At 59.9% G+C, this 15,376-nt stretch overlaps 1 protein-coding gene across 1 annotated transcript in view; it reads right to left on the bottom strand.

Annotated features, from left to right (window-relative positions):
• Nucleotides 1-6,079: 6,079 nt before the first annotated feature.
• The window catches only part of GLIS1 (GLIS family zinc finger 1), a 212,372-nt gene continuing 203,075 nt past the window's right edge, over nucleotides 6,080-15,376 (bottom strand). Inside the window, exons 7-10 of the mRNA XM_012639363.1 lie at nucleotides 14,265-14,421; nucleotides 9,436-9,614; nucleotides 8,644-8,811; nucleotides 6,080-6,603 (exon numbers count right to left, since the gene is read on the bottom strand). Of these exons, the coding sequence (XP_012494817.1) occupies nucleotides 6,446-6,603; nucleotides 8,644-8,811; nucleotides 9,436-9,614; nucleotides 14,265-14,421 (662 nt within the window). The 3' untranslated portion in view covers nucleotides 6,080-6,445. The remainder of the gene's footprint in view (nucleotides 6,604-8,643; nucleotides 8,812-9,435; nucleotides 9,615-14,264; nucleotides 14,422-15,376) is intronic.

Below are 15,376 nucleotides of genomic sequence, written 5' to 3'. Positions count from 1 at the left end.
ACAGTGCTGGCCATGGTGAGTGGTCACCTCTGGACTGGTGTTCCCTGCTGCCCCCCCTCCGGGCACTGGAGCCTCCTGGGGAGCTTCTCAACAGCAGCCCACCACCCTCAGGAGGCTGGTTGTGTGGCTCAGAAGTGGGGGCTGTGTGTGCGGCTATGGGGACTCCCAGGTGATGTTGATGTGCAGGTTGGTAAACTGAGTCTCTGGGAGGCAAAATGACCCACAGGTCCTCTGGGCTCCTGTTCCTGCCTCTCCCAGGACTTGGCCACCCTGATGACTCGTTCCTGGGAGGCTGCCAGGTGAGCTGGGACGGCACTCAGGCCTCGCTGCGGGGACTCTGGGCCAGCACGGCATGGCCTCTCCTTCTCTGGGACTTAATTTTTCCTGCTGTAAATAATAATTACCCCTCACTCCCCTGCCTCAAGTAGTGATGGTGGCCCTGTTAGGGCCTGCTGACCTCTTGGAGCCTTGGTTTCCCCAGCTGTGAAGTGGGGGTGTCAGGGAGATGTGGCCCCAGCTGTGGCCTGGCGGCCCCCAAGGCGCTGAAGGTTGATGGAAGCCCATGTTCTCCGGCCCCTGGCCCCTCCGTCCCTGCAGCCTGCAGAGCTGGTGGATTTTCCCAACTCACACGCAGGCTCCTAGTTGAGGCGGCAGAGAGCAGAGGCCCCCAGAGTGGCCACCCCTTCCTTCCGTCCTGGGCTGCCTGGGTGGGATGCTGCCAGCCCTGAACCACTGAGCAAACGTTTGGGCAGTAACCCACGCCTCGGCCAGCTGCTTTCCCTGCAAACACTCGATGAACTGCCTGGATGCCCCCGCCCTCTGCGCAGCCTCGGAAACCACGCTGGGGTGGCAGCCGCCTGCATGGGTGTCAGAGGGCGGCTGTCGGAGTCCCAGTCGGGCCTGAGAGGCCTTTAGAAGCTGTGCAGTGCAGCCCTTGACCCACAGATGGGACTGTTTCAGTGTCTTGCCCACGCTTGCTTGCATACCCCCAGGGCTGAGGAGCTCACTTTCATCCCAAAGTAGCCCATTTTACTTTAGAGGGCTTTGCCTTTAAAAAATATGAGATTGTCCTCAGCCCCACCCCCTGCAGTCCCAGTCTGCTGGAGGGTCTCCTAGCACAGTCAGCTCCCTCCCTCCAGGGCACCCTGCGGAGCTTTGGGGCTGGGGCCAAGGCCCCCTGAGTCTCCTGTGCCCCCAGCACCCTCGGGCATGGGGTTAGCAGACCTCTCCCTGTCCTGGCCCTTGTTCTGCACATACGCTTACTCGTCACTGGCAAATTAACTCAAAGAAGCATTTATTAAACCCCAACTGTGCGTCAGGCCCTATGCTGGGCACTGGGGACTCAGGGTCGCCAACATGGTCCCTGCTGTGACAAGACAGTGGCACAGGAAAGATGAACTCAGGCCCCAGACCTTCCCCCAGGGGGACTCCTGCCCGAAACAGCTGGGCTGAGCTCTTGTACCTGCCCCAGCCGCCAGGCGAGCCAGAAACTCCCAGCCTGGCCACGCTGGGTCAGCTTGAAATCTTCCCTGGAGAATTTCGCACACACAAAAGTACTGCGGAGAACAGTATAACGACCCCCAGAGACAGTCTACGACGGATCCCCGCTCCAGTCTACGACGGATCCCCGCTCCAGCGTCACTGTCTCCAACTTGCCCTGAAGCCTTTTCCTCGCCCTCCGCACCTTAGCCCCTCCAGATTATGCTGCGGCCCCGCTGCTCTGCTTTTTTGTTCTGCCCTAAAAACAAGTGACCAGACCGAAGTCCAGCCCCGGGGAGCTCAGGCAGCCCCGCCCTCCCGCCCAGACAGGACGTGTCTCCTGGGGGCGCAGCCTGACACGGGGCTGCCTGGAGGCATGTCTCCTCCGCGGCCTCTGAAGGACCTTCTGCCGGACCCTGCGGCACCCCAGGGGACCCGGGAAAAATGGAGGCTGTTGGCGCTGCAGCCTCAGGGCCGACGGGGCTGGCAATTCCTTCCCGTGTTCCTTTGAGTTTCCCCCAGAGACAGGACCACTTAGAAACCTATAAATCCCTGGCAGGGCTGACAGCCCCTGCGAGTATATAAATCGGTACTTGTAAAGGCCTAATGGTCCCCTCTGGACGGCTGAGAGGAACGCGTGCCAGGAATCCTCAGGCGGGTCCCCAGGGCCCGAGTCGTGGTCGGGATGCAGACCAGCAGGGCGGGGGCCCAGCGCTGGGTCCAGCTCTGCCTGGCCCACGGCCCCGGCCAGTCATCTCTCTAGCCTGAGTTCTTGCCTCTGTAAAACGGGGTGACAACACTCACCTTGCAGAATGTCGCCACGGAGCTGCAGGGGCCTCCTAGCATGGGAGGCATTAGCTCTTCGGGTGGACGAAAGGGTGAGGTGGACACAGCGCGCTGGGCCCGAGTTCGGGTCCCCACTGCCCATCGCTGACCTGCTGCCTGCTCTGTGACCTCAGACAAGTCATGCCCCTCTGCGCCCATGTCCTCATTGCACAGGCTGACTGAGTCCACAGATCCTCGTGGGGCCCTCCTCTGTGCCAGGTTCTGCAGAGGCCGGTTCTTGTTCCCTTGTCCGTCTTTCCTGCTCCACTAATTGTGTGTAACAAGCGGGTATTGAGCACCTGCTGTGTGCCAGGTGCTGTTCTAGGGGCTGGGTGGTCAGCAGTGAGAGGGACAGATTAAAACCTGCTCTCCTGGGCCTTGTGTTCAGTGGGGGCTTCCCTAGCCCAGGCCTGCTGCAGCAGAGGGTCAGGGGAGTCCGAAGGCACAAAGCTGCCATGTCACAACCCTGACCACTCTGTGCTTGGCATCCCCTCCTCCCCTGCTGGGCTGTCTTGGGGGCGTGCAGAGAGGCTGGAAGCGGTTGCAGAAACGGAGTCTTTGGGCCTGGGCTTCCAGTCTGTGCAGTGAGAGGGCTGGGGCTGGTGGTCCAGGTGGGCCCGCTCAGCCCTGGTGTTCTGGGTCTGTGATAACTCATGGGGCCCCCAAGGCAGCAGGAGCTGGCCTCTCCCACCAGGACGGCCCTGCCCCAGCCACCAATGCTCTGTGTTGCCTTGGGCGGGTCACTGTCCCTCTCTAGGCCACAGGGAATTAGGGGGCGTGAGGAGGGAGGGAGCAAAGAAAGGAGGAGGGTAAGGACCACACCTGGCAGTGTGCAGAGCAGGCTCACAGACACCGCTGAGGCAGGAGAGAGAATGGAGGAAAGAGAGAGCGAAGGGATGAACTGTGGGGTGGAGAAAGGGAGGGAGGCAAGAACTGGGAGGGGAGGAGGAGGGACAAAGGGGCTAGGGCAGAGAAACGGTGAGACAGAGGGGGATGGGAGGGCAAGGAGCCAGGGAGGAGTGGAGAGGGATGAGGGGGAGCAGAAAGAGAGTGAGGATGCAGGGAACAGAGGAGAGGGAGGAAGAGGGACAGAGGGGAGGGAGGAGAGAGGAAGGGGAGGGAGGAGAGAGGGATGGGGGGGAGGAGAGAGGGCCCCTGGTGGAGACAGAGACTGGGAGGCTGTGGGGAGGGGGCTGGGCCAATCTCGGCCTGGGCTGGACAGAGGCCAGGGCTGCAGGGCAGTCTGAAGTGGCTGGGCTGTGAGGGCAGCATGGTCACCTGGCAGGCCTGGGCACTGTCCCTGCGCTGTGCATCCCCCTGGGGCCCCTGGGCAGACTCAGCTCCCGACGCTCTATAGACCCTGCAGGGCCCCCAGCCTGTGGCCTGTCCCCAGGTCGGGCGAGATACACCAGCCCCTGCACCTAACCCCACTAACCCCCCGCCACGTGACAGTGACAGTCACACCTCCCTGCCAACTGGGGGTTGTTGCATGCCCCTTGCAATGGTGGCCGGAGGCTCCCATGCGCGCCGGGCTCAGTCCCTGGCGCAGGGTCGGAGCTCAGGAAGGGCTGCGGCCTTCGTGTTTTCTGGCTCATGCCAGGCCCACGGGTCTTGCCAGGTGGACCCTGCTGTGCCGTGTTCACTTTAGATCAGGAGGGAGCCCTCGTGGGCATCAGGGCGCCTGTCCCCTGAGCGTGCCAGGAGGAGCCAGGGCTCAGAGGGGTCCCGTTTACAGCTCGGGGTACCCGCGACAGCTGGGACTCACCACGGAGCCCCTGCTACAGCGTGGCTGTGGGGACTGCCGTCACCCCCGGCTCCGCCCTCTGCTTGTCTCTGTCTCTGTCTTTGTTTCTCTTTGCCTTTGTCTCCTTTTCTCCCTCTCTCTGCTCTCTGAAATTAAATGAGATCCAACTGCCGGCTCCCTGTGTGTTCCCCTGCTCGCGGCTCAGCCCTTTTCATTATTAATAGAAATATGTCCTCATTGTACAGCTTAATTCTGGAGTGGATTAAGTATTTACAGTGACATGCAGCATCGATTCCTGAGCATCCCTGTTCGGGGAATTTTGCCACAGCCTAATTAGTTCCATAAAATCAGTGAGGGCGGGGACGCGGGGCTTGAGGGGGCCCTGGGTGAGAGCCAGGGGCTCCCAACGTGCTGCGTGACATTGGGTCAGTCCCAGGGTTTGGACCAGCCCACTCCAGGAGTCCAGGTCACCTGAGTCCTCGGAGTAGCACGGCGTGGCGGTGAGAGCGTGGGCTCTGCAGCCCGACGCCCGGGTTGGGATCCCAGCCCGACCCCTCGCCGGCTGTGCCACACGGCAAGTTGCTCACGCTCGCCTCCCTCCTCTCTGTGTAGGTGTCAGGGGCTGGCAGGGAAGACAGCCCTTGCCAGACTGGGGCAACTGAGGACAGCTTGATGAAGAGACTGTGCACAGTGGGTGGGCAGGTGTCCCCAACCCCACTCCACACCTGACGACGGGGGACAGGGAGCTGCCCCTCCATCTACAGAGTGGGCTGTGTGGAGGGGGCTTGACCACAGCCGAGACCTTCAGTGGAGGACACAGCTGCCCGCGGGCAGCCCCTCCCTCCTGCCCTCCTTCCCGGGCTGGGCTCCTCACTGGCTCGTGCCAGAGGGCAGCGGGGTCCAAGCGCCATCCCTAGGGGTCACGCTCAGGGGTCGTCAGGGGTTGGCCCGGGGTGGGTTGTGCATCCGAGTGGTAAACAGGACAGTGGTACAATAACCTCCTCAGGACAGTCAGTGAGCTGATTCACGGACGTGCCCACGGTGGGCACAGGGCAGCCACTCCCACGGTCAGGTGTGACAGAGGCGTCCCTAGATGACGGGGAGGGACCAGGCACACATCACGGGTACTGTCACTGCTTGGCTGGGGGCCCTCTCTAAGTCTCAGTTTCCCTCTCTATAAAGAAGGGAGAGGCCTAGATCTTTCCCTCGTTTGCCTACCTGAGCCAGCCCTGAAGTACGAAGAGGCGACCCAGGACCTGCGTGTGAATGCTGGCTCCTCCTCGCCCGTGGAGGGGAAAACAGCTCCCGGGCTGTTCCCAGGAGCATGGGGAGGGCAGACACTGTGACCTCCCTGAAGTGGTTTCACTTCAGCGAGGACAAGACAGGAATTTTCCTTGATCTCTTTACTAGGTGACCTTCAGGGTGACACAGCGAGATGCAGGCCATGGCCCAGGTCACCTGCACAGGCCTGGACTATGGGCCTGTTCCTTGTGCTGGATGCCGGGGAGACCAGCAGGGGAGGGAGAGAGCACCCCCAGGGCAGGCCTGGGCTCCCTGGACAAAGGATGCTCTCTGCCCCTGTCGGTCAGCAGGACCTGCCTTTGCCCCTCACCTGCTGAGGCTGTTTGGGCTCGTCCCTGGAAGGCTCGCCTGCCCTCCCACGGCGTTTGCTGTTGACACAAGCCCAGGCGTGAGATTGGAAGCTCATTTTTCCACGAGCTGAGGAGTCAGTGCAGCAGGCAGAGATCTGGGTCAGGGGATCGGGGTCCCAGTTTCAGCCTCGGCCTGCGAACCTGCCGGTGGGGATGGGAGCCTGCCTTGCGGCGTTGTCCTGGGACTAGCGCTGGTGTCCGCAAGGACCCCGCCCGTGGGGGCCCACATGACGGAGCTCCCTTCCCCATGGTTGGAAGCCAGGGCCAGGGCTGGTTTCCACGTGGCCTCCCAAGCCCGAACACCCGGCTTTTTGTCACACTCCTCCGAGGTTCTCCTGGTCGCAGCCTCTAGGCTGAATCAAAAGCAGAACCAGGCCCCCACGTCTTGTTTCCAGTTTTTAATTTTTTCTTGTAAAACCAAAAATATAAAACTGGCAGGGGAATGGAAAACAAGTTCTGTACATTTTATATACACGAGGTCTGTGATTTCAAAACCACGGGGCAGAGAAAGGGGAGGACACAATCAAGGGACTGTCACAGGGTCACGGATCCTGGCGGGCACCTCTGAGCGCCTGGCTCGGGCTCGGACAATCACTCCCCGGGCAGCGCTGGGCGCCGCTGCAGCAACGCACCCCTGCATTGGTGGCCTGGCTGCTCCGGCCGGATGCACGGAGCGTGGGAGCGGACGGCGAGTGGTGAAGCAGCTCCGCAGCGCAGGGCAGGCAGGCGTGGACAGCGGCTTCCTTCAGGTGTCCGCGTAGATGGAGGGGATGTGGCCCAGGCAGTGGTCAAAGGCCCCATTGGGGAAGAAGCCACAGTCCTCAGGACCGCTGGACACCACATCTTCAGAAGACTGCGGTGGCAGTGCCGTGGGGCATGCGGCCTCGGCTAGGGCCTCGTAGCCTGTGGGTGGGTGGGAGAGGGTCAGGGCTGGAGGACGGCGGCGTTTCCCAGGCTGCACCCTGCCTGCCCAGGGTCCCTCCTCACGGCGTCCCCTCAGAGGGGCCTGCTCCGAGCCCTCTGCTTTTCCAGATGGGGGAGCTGATCGATGGGGTGGGGAGGGGGCTTGGGAGGTGTCCTAGGCCTTGCGCACCCAGGGGGCCCAGGCCAGCAGGGAAGATAGGCACAGGCTGGCTTGGTGTGGTCCATCACCCAGGCCCAGACTGGGGGGCAGACTGGGGGTGAGGAAGGGTGGGGCTGCGAGTAACACAGCCTGTGCCCTCAAGGGTCAGTCCCCTCCTGGCAGAAGGACCCAGCTTACCCCCACTCCTTTGGTTTCCTCCTCTCCACTAGACTCAAGAAACCCAAAGGAGGGAAAGAGAATTTCCTGGGCACTTACTAAATGCTCATGCAAGCCTTATCTCACTTAAGCTTCACAATGATCCCATGAAGTAGGATTCATTATCCCATTTTAGAGCTGAGAAGGCAGGCTCAGAGAGGGCAAGACGCTTGCCTAAGGTCACACTGCCAGTAAGGAGGGGAGCTGGGACTTGAACCCAGGTCCCCTTGGCTCTGCAGATATCTGGCTCTTCCCCTGGACATGCTGTCTCCAGGGTAGGGTCACTGCTCAGAGGCCCTGTCCCTGAGCTGCTGTCATGAGCTTGTGTGGTCTAAGACAGGCCTCAGTTTTCCCATCTATGCAATGGGGTTGGGCTGAACTGTTCCAAGGCCCTACCGCCCCACCTGCCTGTCACAGTCTGGATTTAATGCTGTGTGTCTGTTCTTGGATTGACAGAGGAGGTGTGGGCAGCTGAGCCAGGCCAGGAATGGGCAGTGGGGAGAAGGGAGGCCAAAAGAACCGCCCCATCCTGGTGTAGGGGGCCCGCACACACGGGCGTATGGACACTGTAGTTGAACACAGGCACACACATGCGCACAAGCACGCTCCGCTGAAACAGCCCACATCGCAAACATGCACATACATGTCTGTGGAAACAGACACGAGTCATGGGGTGGGCAATGTGCACACAGACAGGGTACACGGACACCAGCACAGGTATGATATAAGTACACGTGTGCAGACATGAAAGAGTGTGCCCTGCAAGCTCCTTACACACTCACAGGGGCTCACACTGCCCAGAACCGCCTGTGCCACCCTACATGCTCAGCACACACAGACACATGAAGACAGACTACAGCCATGGAGCAGGTGAGGGGACATGGACCCACAGGGTCATGTGTGCCTACCTGAGGCCTCGGTGCCTGTCTCTATGTCCCCGTCCTTCCACCCCCGGCTGCACACCTCAGTGCTGCCCAAGGGGCCTCTGCGGCAGGCTGTCAGGCTGCACTCCGGGCTCCTGTGTGCCCCAGCTAGACCTGGGCCCTGCGGCTGTGCTGGGGGGCTTGGCTTCGGGAATTCAGGGTGAGTCCAGCCCGCCCATCTGGTGCCCCTGCTCTGACCAGGCCTCGCCCTGCTGGTCTGAGCCTGATCCCACCCCGGGCTGTGTGGAACACCCCCCACTCACTGGGCCTCTCTGCCCGAGCCAGGGGCCTCACCTGGGGGAGGCACAGGTGCGCCCAGGAAAAAGCACAACTCAGGCTCTGTCCCTGCCTACTTCCCTCATCTGTTAAATGGAAATCAGTATTTATTTCATTCCCTGCTACATCCCCAGGGCCTACACCTGTGCCCAGCACACAGTAGGTGCTCAATGTTCAGAGTGAGGCATTAATTAGACCACGGGCTCCCAGTCTGAGTCTTCGGAAACCCGCCAGGTCCAGACACATATAAGCCCTGCGAAGTTCTGGAAGGGACCCTGACTTGACAAGCAGGGAGCCAATCCTGGTTCTGTGGGCCTCCCTGAGCCTCTGTCTCCTTCTCTGCAAAGCGGTGATGACCCTGCCGCACAGGCTGTCCACAGGATGCAGGACAACGTGCACGAAGCACCCAGCGCGGGGCTGGGCCCGGGTGGTGTCGGGGCAGGGAGGCACGCGGGCAGGGCTCACCTGTGGCAGGCAGAGGTGCGCTGAGGCTGTGGTAGCCGTTGGGCCGCAGGGGGTTGAAACCGTGGGCTTCGCCGGCCAGTCCGTCCCCACCGGCTGCTGGCTCGGTTGTCCGGTAGCAGTCGCCGTAGGGGAAGCAGTTCTGGATGGAGTGGAAACTGCCCTGGTAGCCTGCAGAAGGAGGTGGCAGGGGCTGCGCTGACAGAGGGAAAACGCCCAGGGCAGGCAGGGGCCGTCCTCGCTGCACGGTGCAGCCCCCCGCGCGGTCCCGTCCAGGCAGCGTGGGTGCGATGCAGAGAAGAGCGCGGGGCAGAGCGGGCTCCAGCGTGCGGGGCCCTTTCTCAGCTCTGCCCCGCATGGGGTGGTGGGCAGGCGAGGGGTGGCTGAGACGGTCTCCTGTGGCTGCGCCTGCGTCATCTGTGGCCGACGCCAGTGCGCTGAGGGCGGGACAGTGGCCCTCCTACTCCTTCCGCACTCAGGCCCAGCATTCCCAGTCCCGCGTGGTCGCTCCAAGCCGCAGGCTCCCCCACCCGCCGCCACCGACGCTGTGCCCTCTGCTGACAATGCCCCCAGATGCCCTGTCCACAAAACAAACTCTTTCTCACTTTCCCGGAAACTGCCCCTGCCCAGGCCTTTTAGGTCACCTGTCTCCCAGCTTCTCCCAGCATGGCCCTCAGTGCCTGGCGCGTCATTCTCTGAGTACCCACCTGTCTCCCCCAGGCTGGTGTCTCATTCCTCTGGGGTCCCTGACCGGGAGTTGGGAGGGTACGGGGAGCAGCCCCTACCAGAGCTTACCTTGTGGGCTGGGCAGAGGCAGGGGCGGAGGGCTCTGGAAGGGCGGGTAGGACGGCTTGCTGGGGAGTGTGGAGAAGGGCTGGCCCCCAGGGGAATGGCTCTGGGAGGACGGTGGCAGCGGTGGTGGCCCGAGCCCCTTCAGTGGGCTGACCATGGGCGAGAGGAGGCCAGGCCCCAACCTGGGGAGAACAGAGACGGCCGTCAGCAGGGAGGGGGCTGCCGCTGCCTGTGCCCCTCCAGCAGCGGGGAGCCACTAGCTGACCTGCTCCCACTCACAGCACAGCAGTTAGAAGAGGAAGCTTTATTTCTGATTGTGCGCACATGGAAAATTTAAAACCCTGCGAGCATTAGAGTCTGGTATCTAGGGTTGATAGCCAGCAAGGAACAGAGGTAATAAGCGTGATCTCTGGAGTCGACACAACTGTGTTCAGACCCCTATCTGCTCTCATTGGCCAGGTGACTTTGGGCAATCTGCCTAACGTCTCTGAGCCTTGGTTTCTCGAAGGGCCACGTGCTCCCAGCTGGCACACTCCAGCTCTCATTACCAAGAGCTAAACCCCAGCCACCCTTGCTGGGTGCCGGGCGCTCTGCCTCTGTGCGTGCCACTCTGGCCTCCTGGTAGAAGCTCGGGACAGCCGCGCTGAGGGCCTCAGCGGTTCCTTAGCAGAACAGCTCACGGCATTGACAGTCACCATGCAGGGAGCCCCTGCCTTGCCCCAGCCTCGTGACACAGGTGTTCTTGCATCCTTTTTGCAGATCAGAAAACCAAGGTTCAGAGAGGTTTGTACAAGTCACTCCTGGCCACACAGCACTGACCTCATGAGCTACGGTGAGGGTAAAATTAAAGCAATGTAGATGAAGCACTCAGGATGATGACTGATACATTCTTAGCCACACCATCAATCATCATCATTGTTGCCAAGATGAAGGGAAGAAAAACTAGCAGGTGGGTCTGATACCCAAATTGGCCTTTTTTTCCTGCACAGTGTACTCTGAGGGACCTTCTCCTGTCTCCATCCCTGGCCATGTCTCCTCCACTTGCATCCCTCCTGTGATGGGAGGCTCACTACTTACAGTCCTACAGCTCCTGAGGGGATGTGGGCCCAAGGCTGTGCTCTTTGGAAGCTCATATTCTGAAGCAAGACTGCAGCAGCTGAGAGCTCTCTGCAGGCACCCTGAGCCCAGCCCAGCGCAGCCCGAGTGGGCAGTCTAACTGGACTGCACATCGCTGCAGATGGAGGTCCCCTCCTCGCGCTGCCTCCTAAGCCTGCCGGGCCCTGCTCACAGGGAATAAAATGACTTTCAGATCGGCTGGGCTTGGGGGCTCTTGGGAACCAGGCCAGAAGCTCATAGCCTATAAAGTCTTTCCGCAGTGCAGAAAGACAGAGGGAGAGCTGAGTTTCTATTTTCTTGTTTGGATCTGTGGGTTTGTTGGACCCCACATTAAAATATACTGCAAGTCCCACGTCACAGCTCCAGGTGGCCTTGTCAAGCTAGGCATGCGACCCTCACCCACTGTCTTGAGACGTGAGGTGTTAACGGACAGATCAGTGCCCCTCTCTGAGGGAAGGACTGTCTGGAAATGGAGAAGGAGATACGGGGAGAGGTCAGGGCTCCATGTCTGCAGCTGGGCCAGGTTCGTCTCTTCTCCCTTCCGCCTGGGCAGCCTGTTGTCACTGCCCCTCCTCTGTGCTATCTGGGACCCCATTACTGTGGACTTGCTGGGGGCAGGGGAGGGGGTGCTCTGTAGTGGGCCCCTGGCCCAGCAACTAACGCACTATAGGTCCATGTCACCCTTGTAAGTTTGTGAACTGAATCCTCATCAAGTCTCCGTGAAAGAATTATCACCGCCATCATCATTATTTTTAGGCCTGTCTCACAGGGCCATCAAGTGGGACGGGTCTACCTCTGCACTATAAACTGTGGAGGGCTGTGCACAAGCCAGCTGTCCTCATTACCAGTTCTCCTGGCTGGAGCTGGGCTGAGCATGACTGGGACAGCGGATCCTCCTTCCTCCAGGCACGCTGTGCGGCGCCTGCCCATCCCCATCCCAGCGGGGGCACCCGCCACCCAGCTCTCCCCTGGTTTCCCATCGGCCCCTCCCCGGGAGCTGCTGCAGGGGGGGCCAGGTCTTGGCCCCTCTCGGTCACTGTGTGCCCAGCACCGGGCCTGGCACACTGCAGACAACCGATAACACTAACAAACGGGTTTCTAACCTCTCAGCTACAAAACCCAGAGAGTAAAGCATCGCAGAATTAAGGAGAACCAGATCTGAAAGGGAAAAACACGCATTTTCCAAGTTTGTTTTTCCTGTCTCAACCCTGCCATAAATTCGCATTTGCCACCTTCACAGCCAGTGAAATTAAACAGAACACGACTATCCGCAGCAGACGTGGAGGCTGAGGTTACGCCGCTCTACCTGAACTCTTTAAAAGGAAAAAAGATCATCTGGAGCTCCTCTTCTGAGTCATGCAAATGATTCCTAAATCAAATATTTTTGCTCCAATTGGAACCTATAAAAATTAATATAAAACCTCACTGGCCTGGCAGACTGAGAGCTTCATACCTCGCATAGGGCTGGGAAAAAAAATACCCTATTCAGCAACTCCTCTGAGCCAGGATAAATAAATTTGGTCATGAAGTCAGGCCCTCTTAGCATATTTTGAGTGAATCAGATAATTCTGTCAAGCTATTTAAACGTCCCAGCAAACCACTGGGGAGCCACGCGTGGCCGTTCCCTGTTGACTTTGGCAGGAGGGGAGGCTGAAGGCCTTCTCCCCGGCTCTCTTCTCAGGGGATGAAAACAGAAACCCATTCAGGCTGGGCCTGGGCCTGGTGTCAGGCACGAGGGCCCGTCTCCTGCGGCTGGAGGAGCTGGGCGCCTCGCTGCTCAGGATGACTCAGGGCCCTGCCGCGGCCAGGGGTGGGCCGGCAGGTTGGGGGTCCCGTCTTGTCGTCACTCTGCCTCTCACAGCAGAAATTCTTGACGGGCACTTAGGCAGGCGGCAGGCAGGTGATGAGCGAGGCGGGACAGAGAGCACAGGCCTGGGCAGGGAAAGGCCTCTGTGCTTTATTTTCCTTTGGTTGGAGGTGTTTTTAGGTTGGCTGGTGGGTGAGCAGGTGGCCTGAGGGGGTGGGTGGGGGCCGGGGGCCAGTGTCGGTGGAACTCGTACCAAGTGACACATGCAGTGTCAGGCACGGGTAGCTGACCCTCACCACCTTCCTAGAGGAGGGTTTTTAAATGTCTTTTACAGAAGAAGAAACAGAGGCTGGGGGAGTGGCGGGCTTTCTGGTTCCCTGTGCAGCCCGTTCAGGGCTCTCTGCCCACACGTGCGCGCAGCCACCATCTCCCCCTGCCCCGAGAGCGGTCCCTGTGCACAGCCAGGGCTCATCCCTGATGCCCGCCTCGCCCTGCCCAGCCAGGGTTCCCCGACTCCTGCTCGTTCTGTGTCACCATCGCCTTCCACTGTTCCTCCTGCCACCCTGGACCTGGCCTGGCTCAGGATGCCATCTGGCACCCCACCTTCCATCCTGCACCCTAGGATCCAGCCCTGTGCTGCAGGCCCCAAACCTGACCCCGTCACTGCTCAACACCCTTCAGGATAGACTCCCATCCCAGGCCTTGTGATCGAGCCCTGGTGACCTCTCTCCCAAGTGCGTCACCCCATAGGATGGCTCATGTTTCCCAGGACATACCAGGCTCTCGCCAGCCCACCTCTGCCCTTGCTGCTCCTTCCTTTCTCCCAACCTCTCCACTTGCCCGACTCTGATCTCACCTCGGAGGCCGGGCTCAGCATCACCTCCTCCAGGAAGCCTTCCCTGACATCCTCCCCTAGCCCATTCCCTGGGATCTCTTCTGGGCTCCCACAGCCCTTTCTGCTTCCTCCCCTCCGTGTGGCCAGTCTCTGCAGGCATGTCCGTCTCCCTCGCACGGCAGGCTTCTCCAGGGGCTCCATGACTGCGCACTGAGTGAATGGATGGATGAATGGCAGGAGGAGCCTGGGTAGGAGCAGTGGGCCACAAATTTGGTGACAAAGCCAGGCTGGCCCCAGGCACAGGCAGGCCAAGGCCGAGGCTGTGGCCTTGAGGAGGAAGGGCAGGGAAGGAGGAAGGTGCTGGGGCCAGGCCTTGGGGAATAAGTTTGATCAAATCACTGCTGATGTCAAGCAGAAAAGGCAGGGAGGGCAGGCAGGCAGGGCTGGGAGGCCTCCTCCCGCTCATTTGCAAGGAAAACCGATTTCAGCAGCATTAGGGGCCAGCAATTAACACATTCACCATTTCCAGCCACTTAAGTGGCCACAATGAGAACCACATTGAACACAGGGAGAGGCTGCCCCTCTCTGCAGTGATCCTGCAGTAAAGCCTCCCACACAGCCCCAGCAGACCAGGCGACGGCCAAGGCTGCAGCGGCCAGAGACGGGGGTGAGGCCCAGGCCAGCACCCCTGGAGCGGACAGTGGGCAGTCTGCTCACCCCGTGCCTGGATGAGCCAAGGAGAAGCCAGAGTGAGCCCCGAGGAGGCCTGGGGTTGGGTGGGGAGCACAGCATCTTCCCAGGGTCCCCTGCGGGGGAGAAGAGGGTACATGAAGTAACGAGTTCGGAAGCCTGGGCACCAATACTACCTACCTCGTAGGGTTACTGTGAGGCTCCAATGAAACTGTGCACAGAAAGAGTTTACAGCACAGTATGCAGTAAGTGCCCAATAAATGTAGGCTGTTTTCCTTATCAATAACAACCAGATAGTGTGTGGGACACTTGCCCTTGCCTGCCTCCCACGCAGGTGCCCACCTGCTGCTCCTGGAGGAGACTGGCTTGGTGTGGTGTACATACCCGTCCCTGGTGCTCTCAGCCATGGGCAGAGGGGACAGATGGTGGTGGGGACCGGTGGTGGCGTCCAGCGGGTGATGCCTGGAACGGACGTCATGCGTGGGGGGCAGGATGCCTGATGCGAGCCCGTTGTGAGGGGTGATGGAGCCGGGATACACACCTGCAGGGAACCAAACAGATGTCACTGGACTTTGGCCATTCCCTAGAGATGACTGTGGACAGCCCAGGAGCTGTGTGTGCCTGATTATGGAGAAAGACAAGAAAGAAAATGAGCAAGGTTGTATTCATAGAAGTTTAGGGGCAAAAATGAGGGAGGTGATGGCCCCACTCTGCTCAGTTCAGCCCTGGCTAAAGGGCTGTGTCCACAGCTGGGGCCCAGCCTGACAGCAGAGGTGGACAGCAAGGGACTGGCAGAGACATGGGTTGTCACGCCCTGTGTGTGTGGGGGGGTGCATGTATGGAGCATGTGCTTCAAATCTCTATGGGGTTGTTCTGGAAAAGAAGAGGCTTATTTTGTAATACCCCAGAAGCAGATGGGGACCCAGGAATGGAGAGAAGCTTGAGAGAAGCAGACACCAGCTCAGGGCTTGGCAGTATCTTCTAACAGGCAATGTTGCTACAGGGAAATGGGCTGCCTTTGCATAGAATAACTATCCAGCCCCAGAGGTGTGTAAGCAGAGCCTGGGTGCCCACTGTGAAGGGTTCCAAAGAGAGTGACTGTACTAGCTGGATGACAGGCTGGCTTAGAAGACCTCTGAGAGGGCTGCCATGGATGGTTGTACAAGCTGTACACTGCACAAGGGTCCCAAGTGAGGAGAAGAGTCAACCGTGCTCTAGCTCAGATTCTAAACCTTCAGAAGATACCTGCAGGGGGATACCTTTTATCACCTCTTACCCCCAAGGATTGTACCCTTGTTAAGAAGACAGATGGGGCCGGGCGTGGTGGCTCACGCCTGTAATCCTAGCTCTCTGGGAGGCCGAGGCGGGCGGATTGTTTGAGCTCAGGAGTTCGAAACCAGCCTGAGCAAGAGCGAGACCCCGTCTCTACTAAAATTAGAAAGAAATTAATTGGACAACTAAAAATATATAGAAAAAATTAGCCGGGCATGGTGGCG

The sequence above is a fragment of the Propithecus coquereli genome, unplaced genomic scaffold, assembly GCF_000956105.1.
Source record: "Propithecus coquereli isolate 6110/MARCELLA unplaced genomic scaffold, Pcoq_1.0 Scaffold14, whole genome shotgun sequence".
Lineage (NCBI taxonomy): Eukaryota > Metazoa > Chordata > Mammalia > Primates > Indriidae > Propithecus > Propithecus coquereli.
The sequence above is the reverse complement of the archived record's forward strand: the minus strand, read 5'-3'. Positions and strand labels throughout refer to the sequence as shown.